This window comes from Gallinula chloropus (assembly GCF_964237585.1).
Source record: "Gallinula chloropus genome assembly, chromosome: 5".
Taxonomy (NCBI): domain Eukaryota; kingdom Metazoa; phylum Chordata; class Aves; order Gruiformes; family Rallidae; genus Gallinula; species Gallinula chloropus.
The window spans coordinates 78808303-78819543 of NC_140090.1; the positions used below are offsets into that span (position 1 = coordinate 78808303).

Genomic DNA, 11241 nt, shown 5'->3' on the forward strand with positions numbered 1-11241 from the left:
GGCTGCGGAGCGCCTGCGCGCCGGGGCAGCATGGCTACGCCGGCTAAGCGGCGGGCCCAGGCGCAGCCCTGCGAGGAGGAGGAGGAGCGGGATTCGGAGTTGGAGTCGGATTCCGACTCCGAGGAGGAAGAAGAGGAGGAGGAAGAGGATGAGAAGATCGATGAGGTGAGCGAGGGGGCGCGGGGCCTCTCCCGGCCTGCGCGGGGGGGCGCGGGGCCTGCGCCCGGCCGGCCCGCCGGGGCCCCGCTGTCATGGGCGTCCCCCGCCCTCCTCCAGAGCCTTCCCGCTCCTCACTCACGGTAACGCGGACAAATCACACAGCGATAGAGACGAGCGCGAAGCCCTGAGTGGGGGCTGTTGGGGGGGGTGGGGGGGTGGGGGGTGGAGCGTGGGGCCCTGGGTTGCCGTGTGAAAGGCTGCGAGGTGCCTCGGTGGGTGTGAGCGGTCGGTGGGGTGTAGGCTGGTGGGGTAATGGCTGGTGGCAGCCTTAGTTTGGGTTTGTTTCCTTCTCTTTTCCACGTTGGAATCCCCGAGGCCGCGATGGGTTGGGCAGGCCCGTGTGTGCCCCCTGTCAGAGGGTGAGGCCGCTTCAAAATACCGCTTTGAGCTCACGAGATTTGCTCCTGATTTCCTTTTTCTATAAGGAAAGGGGTGGAGGGGGAGAAAAGAAAGCCCACCAGACCTCAAGGGAAGCAAATTTTAAATATCTCTTTGTATTTCTGCACCTGCACATATGTGGAAATGCATTATTTAGCTGTGAAATGCAGTGCTGAGTCTGTCTTTCTACGTAAAGAACAGATAGGGAACTCTTATAATTTGTATGATAAAACAATTTGGTGTTTTCACAGGGCTTAAAAAACTCATTCCGTTTCAAATATGCTCTAACTTGGTTGTCTTCACCCGAATTTCACTTAGTTTGTATATATATAACAGTGGAATTTCACTTGGAGTATGTCTAACATATGTTGGTGAAGTTCTTGACTGGCACTGCTAGTACTTTGTGTCCTGTTCAGCGTTTGTAAACTCATACAAGAAGTTGCACTGGTGACCATGAACTAAAGCCAATGGCAATAATAGTTGGTTTTTGTTTTTTTTTTAAGTGCCCAGCTTTCCTGGGTGGTGTAGGTAGGACACTGGTGTTTATTGTGGTGTTTGTGGATGAAGTTTCGTGAGTCTGTGCTGCCATTCAGTGAGATGTTGACAGACTAGAGGATTGGGTGAAGAGGAGCCAAATGCCATTCACCAAGGGCAAGAGCAGGGTCCTGCACCCAGGCAGGAATAGCCCCGGGCACCAGTACAGGTCAGGGCTGACCTGCTGGGACCCAGCGCTGTGGGGAAGGAGCTGAGTGCTGGTGACAACAAGCTCTCCATGACCAGCCCTGTGCCCTCGTGGGCAAGAGGCTGATGGACCTGGGGGCATTGAGAAGAGCGTGGCCAGCAGGTCAAGGGAGGTTCTGTTCCTGCTCTGCTCTGCCCTGCTGAGGCCACAGCTGGAGATGTATGTCCAGTGCTGGGCTCCCCAGCTCAAGATGGGGAACTACTGGAGAGGGTCAAGCAAGGGCTGCAAGGATGATGAAGGACCTGGAGCATCTCTGGTGTGAGGAAGGGCAGAGAGAGCTGGGGCAGTTTAGCCTGGATCAGACTGAGAGGGGATCTCATCAGTGCTTATAAGTATCTAAAGGGGGGTGTCTGGAGGAAGGACCAGACCCCATTCAGGGGTGCCCAGTGACAGAACAAGGGGCAGTGGGCACAGGCTGGATCACAGGAAGGTCCATCTCAATATGAGAAGAAAGTTTGAGGTGCCTGAGCTCTGGGTCAGGCTGCCCAGAGAGCCTGGGGAGTCTCCTTCTCTGGAGAGATCCCAAACCCTCCTGGACAGGATCCTGTGCACCCTGCTGTAGGTGACCCTACTTGAGCAGGGGGTCAGACTGGGTAATCTCCAGAGGTCCATGCCAATCCCCACCATTGTGTGAATCCATGAGTCTTCAGTGACAGGAGTTTTGAGGATGGTTCCTCTGATGCCCTGTGTGCACTACCATGTTTTATTTGCAGTTGGTTTTAAACTGGATTAAATTGGCACTGTAATGCTTATTTCAATGTAGTAGTCCAGCTTTTGAGGATGATTGATCAGTGATACATCTGTTTCAGTTTGGAGAACTTGATATAAAGATATATTGAGTTTCCCCTCAATTCTTATATAGGACATCAAGGTGTGCATGGCTAATATTGAAGAACTGTTCTGAACATTTATAACTGTACAAACTTAGACATTTTTAAAGCTATACCCATAAAGGGTGTTTATTTTTCTGTAACTCTCAGCATTTTTAGTTTTGCTTCTTCCCATTTCACAGGGAAAAAGGAAAATCTCCTCCTTTATGCAGATACTTTCTTCATAGCAAAGGGCATGTGGTAGTTCTGTCAATCTGATCACAACAGTATGATTGCCAAGTAGGGCCTGGCTGCTGGGAAGGAGATTTGGAGGCTGCTGTGCTGTATGTAGCAGGGTGTTGTGGCATATAACAGCCTGCACTGTGGGCTCTTGCTTTGCTTTGGATGCAGCACAGAGAGAATTAGCACACAGTGGCAAGACAGGGCACACCATAATATATGATGAGCCTTTATTTGCCTTTTATTTTTTTCAGTAGATGAAAGATGGAGGGTTTGCAAACTCCCTCACACCAGGCTGTTAGTTTGGGTAGTGGAAAAGCCATGAAGCAAGACCAATGTTAGACCCTCTAGTGCTCCTGTGGTTTATATCATTTTTATGGCTGTGATTTGCACAGTATTCAGAACCACTGTAAACTGTTTTGTTCAGAATTTACTGGCTTAATCATTCAGGGAGCTCTTTGAATTTTAAAGCAGTCAGAAGGTTCCTGGATGCCAGGAGCAAATGCTGTGTATACACTGAAGAGACAATCTATTCTCTTACATAGGTATCTTCTCAAGTAAATAATGTGCCTTTCTTGAGAAAGTCACTTAGGTGTTACCTCTGTGGAGCTTCCTTGCTTTAGTGGACCACAGAAGAATATCTGTGTCACCCTATCTATATTTTTTTCTCCCCTCAACAGTGGTTGTATATTGGTTTTCTACATTGTAGATTGGCTTATAAGGCTCTTCTCCAAGTGAACAGTGGAGAGCATGACCTCAGTATGGGATTGGAGGGGGTTTTGTGTCTTCATTGCTGGCCAAAGTATGGTTCAGTGACTTAGATTGTTCAGAAAGTGGAATCCAAACCAGGAGTTACAAGGCAAAGTAAATTTGGATGGTCTTAATCAGTGGCTCAGAGAAGAATAGGCAGGCAAAGCAACCTTGGCTGTCAGTACTATTAATGTAGAATACAGGTAAAAATGCTTGGTAGATAGTTGCACAGCATCTGTTCTGGAAGGAGAAGCAGGGGGGTGACATTCTGTTTTGCTGTGATGAGGTCTCATCACATGCTGCTGAGCAGAGTTCCAGAGTGGGGTTAATGACACCATTAGGATTTGAGGAAATAGCAGAAGTGTGGGTTTGGATGTAATTATTTCAGTGTCTGCAGAATCATCAGTTTTAGCCAAGGCATTTCACTCCAATCCTGCAGTTTTAAGAGTTGAACTGCCTGGATCAAGCCTGTCTTTGTGTCAGAGTCTTTGTGGCTACAGTAGATGTAATTGTGTGAACCAGATTGCAGGAGCAAAGAATTAAAGGTTTGTTCACAATACAATTTGTAAGCTAGTTTTGAAAAGTTACTTTCACAGATGCTCTTTAAAGATTACAGAAGAAATGATAACTGTGAGACTTGCTGAGATTACCAAAAGATGGAAATAAGTTCTATTTCTGATGCTGACCATTCCTTGTCTTCAGGTTTATCATAGTTTAAGAGGGTTTTTTTGACACAGCTTTTTGCAATTATGTTTGATATTCTGTGTCTTACTTCATAGGAAGTGAATATTGAATTTGAAGCACATTCCATATCAGATAACGACTATAATGGGATAAAGAAATTACTTCAACAGGTACTTTGACTTCTTGTTAGCTTGCTTGATATTTCCATTAATGAATAATACCTAAAGATTCATGAAAAGTCATCATTTCACATTGTCTGTATTGATCTGTAGTTTCACTGTACTTCAGCTCACACAGATTAAATAATTACAGCCACAGTGAACATGTGGCTCCTAAACCACAGTTTCCAGAACTTTACCTAGTGAGCTGTAGGACTCTTCCACAGTGTAATTTATAATCTCTCCATCATTGTGTCAGCTGCTGCCCAGAAAACCCCACTGAATGTTAATCAGCTTCCTGGAGTTTGGGGTTGGGTTTTTTTGTTTGTTTTTTTTGGTAAATTAGAGCCCTTAAAAAAGCAGACAAACAAGTGATGAAGTTTGTTCAGCCTGTCACCTTCCAGTCTTATTTGGGCTGTTTCTGGTGTAAACCTGGGCTCTGCAAGCATTTGGATCATACCAAACCCAGAAAGATACCAGGAATGAGGAATACCAGTTTGCAGAGGGTCAAGGGCTTCAGGAAACTGAGTTTTAGTCTCTTTTGTATTATATCAAAGGAAATGAAATAATCAAACTCACTGAATAGAAATTAAAGTGGAACTGAGTGTTGTGTAACAACCTAGTAGGAGATAAAGTCAGTAATTTGTCTTAAGTGCCCCACGATGTATCAACAGGTCTAAATCTTCTTAATACTTGTTTCTTGTTTTCCAGTTGTTTCTAAAAGCTCCTGTTAACACTGCTGAATTAACTGATATATTAATACAACAGAACCACATTGGAAGTATTATTAAGGTAAGACAGAATTTCTGCTTGTAGCTGAAGTACCATACTTCATCTGTCAGAATGATGTAACAGACTTTCAGAAGGGGGTCCTGTGCCTGTAATTTGTGTGCTTTCCTGATTTTCTGCTTTGAGAAGAATTCTTCTGTGGGAGCCAAAATTTTCCATGCCTGCTGTGAACCAAACAAGGAATTGATTATTTTGATTGGTTTCTTTTCACATGTGGAAGGTGCTTCACTTGAATTGTGGTGTAATAGAGTAATAATGCTGTAAATGCTGTGGAGAGGTTTATTACCATCTCCATATGAAATAGGACCTTGTGATGTCTGTATGTTCTTAGGATGCACAGAGGTACAGACCAAAAATATCCCTCATGCAGTTTCCTTTTGTGCAGAGTTTTTTGGCATAGGATAGGATCCCAAAATAAGTCCTGAACAGCTTCTGCTGTGGCAGTGGAGCACTCTGCAGGGGCCTCTAAGTACCTCCTGGCTAAGGAAGCTGCTCAGCACTGTATGTAGTGCTCAGGGTGTCATGGCCACATTGCTCTCAGACCCAAACAGTCTGCCCCCATGGCACAGTTGGGCTGTTGTACCACATTACATGATATCAATGTTACAAGTTCCCTTTTTGACCTGTTCCAGTAGTTTTTCTGCCCAAGTTTAATACGATTGCCATACTACAGCTGCATGACCTCCAGTTCTTTCCCCAGGTTTTTCATTGCAGCCTTTTGTTGGGCTTTTTGTTTCACTATCAAGCTGTATTGCTCGATGGTTTTTAAGACTTTGCAGGTTTATTTCCCTCTGTTAGAAACTGAAGAAAATTGCTTTTGCTTAAGATATTGCCATCCCTTGTACTGAGATGCTGCTTATTATATGGGAGCTATCAAATTTTAGTGCCTTTGAAAAGATCCTGCTGTAGAAGATACATGACCTCTCTATATAGCATGGCTCTCTGTATAGCTGGCTCTAAGCACACAGAGACATTCAGTGGTTATAACCATAACTTGTAGGTTGGGTGTCTGTACAGATTACCTGGATGGCTGTCGTCTGCCAAGCATTTTCTGGAAAGACAAAACATTTCTTGCTGCAGAAAGTAGAAATAGAATGTCAACATGAGTTGTTGCTTTTTTTCTTTCATTAAATAGCAAGCAGAAGGCCAAGAAGACAGCAGTGATGATGATGATGAAGATGATGATGAAGTCTTTGGCTTTATAAGCTGCTTAAACTTAACAGAGAGGAAGGTTGGTATTCCTCATTAACATCTGGACAATAATAAATTGAGAGTGTGTCCTGCTTTTCCACCTGAATTGAGACTGTGTCCTGCTTTTCCACCTGGTATAAAGCCTAGACAGCTGGATCAGGATTTTGAATTCTGCCATGAGGACTGTGGTCTTAAAAGTTATATGTCACTTAGCTTTCTTTTGGATCTAGTCCTATGCAACTTGCTGAAGTTCAAACAAAGCAAAAAGGGGAATGGAGTTAAAACTAGATCTAAGAAATGGTTCCAGGGTAACTGAGCTGTCAGCTTCTTTGTGTTTTTTCCCTTTCATCTTTTGCAGCTTTTGAGTTCTGCTGCAGAGTGTACTGGTGGGGTAGCTCCTAGCTGCATTCCTCTTGGTTAAGAACCTTGGGTTGCCCTCAGGTTCAGGGTTGGTAAATAATTTCAGAGAAATTGGACAGTGCTTTAGGGACTGCTTAAGGAGATTGCCTGTAGGCCTGCAGAATATGTCCCTCAAGTTCACATTCAAGTTTTTTCTTGTGTAAACAATAGTTTTATAATGTAAAGAAAATACACCATTTGATTCTAGGGTACACAGTGTGCTGAGCAAATCAAAGAGCTGATTCTAAGTCGGTGTGAGAAGAGCTGTGAACAGCATGTAGTGGAACAGCTGAATAAGCTCCTCAATGACAGCACTAAGCCTGTGGGTCTTCTGCTAAGTGAAAGATTCATCAACGTACCACCACAGATTGCTCTACCCATGCACCAGCAGCTTCAGTAAGTTTGGGGGGTGGGGAGGTTGACATGATGTTGAGCACTCTTTTTTCATAGTATTTTTCAGATTTCTTCTTTCTATAGACCATGTTAAGACAGGTGATACTATAGATATAAGACAAACTGAAAAAAATAGTTTCATCTCATGTAAGGTCCAATTATTTTTTAAATATTTTGTGTATCTTTAGGCTTCTCAAAGATTTTGAGAGAGGAAATATGTGAAAATAAAATGTAAAAATTTAGAAATGTTTTTATAGCATTCTGATAACAAACAACTTGGAAGATTCAGCTTGTATGTTAATGTCCAGCTCTGGAATGGATGGTTTCATTTGTGGGACAGGCCCTCTTTTGTTTTAGACTTAAGTAAATGGTGAAGCAGGTGAGGTGCTGGTTGATCTCTGCCAGTTCACAGATTGGTGTCATAAGCTGGGTGACAGTAAGTAAGTGGATTCACTGAGGTAACAGTGTTATGTTCTTCTAGTGCCATGATGAGAACCAGGAAATTATGTTGGGTAAGAAACTGGTAATCAAACAAAGATTTTATTTTTTTTTTCTTCCTTTTGATAGGTGAGATTAGAAGCCAGATGAAGCTACTGCTCTCATGGCTCATATAAATGATAAAACAGACCCTTAAGGAATGACTATTTTGATACGAAAGAAAACATGTAGACAGGGTTGGTCTGGAGGGTTTTGAGAGAGAGAGAGAGAGATATGACAGGCTTGAAGGCTTAGCTTTGAGTTTTACCACTAGTACAGCACTTGTCACAACTCAAATTCAGATTTCAGCCTCCTTATCTTAAAGGTTTTGGAGTGTTGCAGTGATGACTTACTTAACACAAAGGTGAGCAAGAGGGTTTTCTGGCTCTCCAGTTAGAGTTCCTTGTGGGAGTGATTGTGTGATGTACTTTCAGGAGATTTGCACTTAGAATCATTTCACACTCCATGACCAAGATTTTGGGAAAAAAGGGTTATATTATGAGGTGTGGAAAGTTACCCATATTTTTATTGTTTTAAAATGCAAATGGTATGTTTAAGTGTTAGGAATGTGTATGCAAAATATATTTTCAGAGGCACTCTTAAAAGAATAGGCTGCAATATGAGTATCTTTTCTAACCCAACACATTGTAAGTTTTATTTACACACCTGTTGAGGGTTTAAATTGTATATGTAAACATTTATTTTCAGGAAAGAGTTAACTGAGGCACAGAGAACAAATAAACCTTGTGGGAAGTGTCACTACTATCTTCTTATCAGCAAGACCTTTACAGAAGCCACAAAGAGCAATTCAAAGAGGAAGGAAGGGAGAAATCAACAAAAGGAGGAATTAATGTTTGCAAATGCAGAGGAAGAATTCTTTTATGAGGTAATATATGTGAGTCTTCTAATTTAAAATGTTTGTTTCTTTACATACCAGCAAAAAGGTGTTTTATGTTAAATTCAAGGGAGGCTTTTAGAAAGATAAGGTCTTTTAAATGAAATCCATCTTTTTTTAGAGTAGTGTTGAGATGAGCTAGCAACCTATTTTTTGTTTATTGAAGACAACACTTTTTGCATTTAGAGAATCATGGAGAAGTGTCTCATCTCTAAGTCCAAATTGTTAAATTAATCTTCTGTATTGGTATGAACTTACTAATGTATTATTTATATCAGGTCCCAATTAACCTGACTATGGTTGATGTAGACTCTGCCTTACTACCTGATGGAGTCTCAAGTGCTGTGTGGATAATGGAAAAATCAAAGAATACCTGAAATAAGTGGAGACTTTAGGGGAGAGATCAGGTCTTACTTTTCTTGAGGCCAGTGTCTCAGCCTCAAAGAATTAACTAACTTCATTTCTTTACTCATATAGCAATGCTGAAGAGATTGAATTGAATGTAATAACTGTCAAACTTGTTGAAATACTCTGAATGAAATGTCCAGATTTTCAGGATGAAGGAATAGTAATAAACCTGGATGTTCTGTTTAGCAGCATATGCCAGGCCTTCAGAGTTTGAAATCTTTTTTGTTTGGGGAACAGGGCTGTTGTCATCTTTAATCTGAATAATAAGCAATGTGAAAGACTTGTTAAATTGCTGTGTCAGCTGGACAGAGGAGTCTGACTGTGTGAATTGCAAGAAGTGTAGGTTAGCTTTTCTACCTGTCAGAGAGACTCAGGCTAATATGATTTACATCAAAAGTGGTGTTTAAGAGTGGCAGCTCAAAAAAATGGGTCTAGCTTGTAAGGGTGCTCTAACTTAATCATGTGTCACAGCTTTAAGCACTTGGCAGAAAAATGCAGAGAAATCCCTGCTTATAGAGACTTGCTCAGCATCTGCAATGCATGTTAGTATTTAAATACACAGGGCTCTTTCCTTGCCCCTACATAGTTAGTCCTGTGTCAGAAAAACAGCTGTTGAGGCTTTTATTTAGACTTGGTAATGCAGTTAAATGCATTTCTCTGAGATCTCTTCCCAAGAAGCTTAACAGGTGCAAAGCTCTGTGTTTGTGGTGGTGTATTACATAGAAAGCTGATCTAGCTATTTCATTTCAGATACCTGTTACTTTAAAATACCTTCAGAATAAGAAACTTCTGAAGATCCAAAGGAGTGCCTATCACTTCCCTTTTCTGTGTCTGTTCTACACATGACAAGTATACTAATGAAAACTGTTAAAATACTGCAATTAGCATATTACTTCCTATTTCCTGAGGCAACCTGGCTACACAGTTTGGCTGGTTCCAGGCCAAATCAGGAGAAAAAGCAGGAAATTAAATTAAAAATCTACTTTGAAATGCAGAGATTTTCTTTATTGCTGGGGTTTTTTTTTTTTGAGTTTTGTTTTTTCAAAACTTAAAAAACCTTCTTCTACACTATTGCTTTGTGGAGAGCCCATTATTTTTCATGTCTGGCAGTGCCTACAGGATAAAGCACTTGCACATGCATCACATGGTTAATGGCAGAGGTCCCTGTGTGTAATCATTCATGACGTCCTCTGTTAGAGGCTGTGATATGGCTGTAATTTTATTTCTCAGGAAGAAGAAAGATGTCAGTGAGTGAATTCATTGTTAGCTCTAGGGAATACTGCTCTAGCCTCTGTGCAGTAACAAGTTTGGGATTTACTTGTTATGTTTGTGCCCAAGCAGATTTACCAACTGAACTTGAACTCTGTATAAACATGTTCTTGAAAAGCTGCAGGGGAGAAGCCTGTGATGCCCAGGGATGTTATGTTCTAGAAGACCTATTTTGTATTTATCTCTGTTTTGTTGTTTTGAGTGGCATTTTAAAGGCTTTTAAAAGGTGACCTTTTATGTGAATTGCAATAGTTTTCAACTCTGCTGAAGTCAATACACTTCAGTGTTGATAACAAATTTATTTAAACATTGTGGATAGTATTTAATTTCAATTTATATGTGTTAAATTAATATTGGAGTGGATATCCTCCCTGATCACACTAAACATAAATTGGATTGACATAAAATAGCATTCAAGGCAGTGAGGGAGACACGTAGAGGGAAGTAAAACAAAGTGATGCCTTTTTGCACTTGTCATTTCCCCGTGCTTTATTCTGCTCCCTGAAATGTTATTGATAAAAGTTCTGTTATAACCAGACTTGGAATTCATTAAAGGTGTAGGGCTTCCATTGATCTTCCAAAATTAAATTTGCAGCCTTGAGATACTATTATTAAATAGCACATGGAAAAGGAGGAAGGATCTTAACTTTCCCTGCAAAGGAAAGAGGTTAGACAAGTTCTGGTACTTAGGAGTTTGGCTCTTAGACGAGTCAGATTAAGAAGTCTGTTAGGTAAGTTGTTCTTATCCATCAGTCATTTCACCTGGGAAAGCTAATAAAAAGGGACTGTTCTCTCTGTATGCTGTATATACCACTGAAAAGAAATAATCCACATTGTACTTCTCAATAAGCATGTGCATAATAAGGTGATTATTTCTACTTTGTTTAGATGGTGTGTGATCTTCATACTAATTTAAAATTTTAATCCTAATGCATTTTTGGCTTTTGTGCTGTTCAGAAAGCCCTTCTGAAGTTCAACTACTCCGTGCAAGAGGAAAGTGACACCTGTTTGGGCGGCAGATGGTCCTTTGATGATGTACCGATGAAACCTTTACGGACTGTTATGGTGGTTCCAGCTGATGGAATTCATGTCATTATGGATAAACTCAAAGACTATCTCTCACTCTGAACTTGCCTATAAACACCATTTTTTATAAAGCAGCTGTGCAGAGCTATGACTTCACAATCTCTTCAGAAGAATTCTATTGAGTTACAGTTTTTTATGCTCAAATGCTTCCTCTCTTCACTTAGAAGGCAAGGAGGTGGTAAAAGTGACAATACCCATCAAATTCATGTTTTTAAATACTGTATCTTATTATACCATGGTATCATCATTAAGCAGTCAATAAACCCCCAATGTTACAAGAAAACTTAAAGATCTGCTCAGTATGTTCTTAAACCAGCCTAAATTGTGTATTTTCTTTGCTACAAAGCAATGCAT

The 11241-nt window shown here is 41.2% G+C and overlaps 1 protein-coding gene across 1 annotated transcript; it reads left to right on the forward strand.

Annotated features, from left to right (window-relative positions):
- Nucleotides 1–30: 30 nt before the first annotated feature.
- BCCIP (BRCA2 and CDKN1A interacting protein) lies at nt 31–11165 on the forward strand (the record flags this gene model as incomplete). The annotated part of the gene is made up of 7 exons (XM_084264328.1): nt 31–165; nt 3918–3992; nt 4692–4772; nt 5905–6000; nt 6568–6755; nt 7938–8115; nt 10759–11165. 7 exons carry the CDS (start codon nt 31–33, stop codon nt 10927–10929), a joined length of 924 nt encoding a protein of 307 aa, XP_084120454.1. The 3' UTR covers nt 10930–11165.
- Nucleotides 11166–11241: the final 76 nt, after the last annotated feature.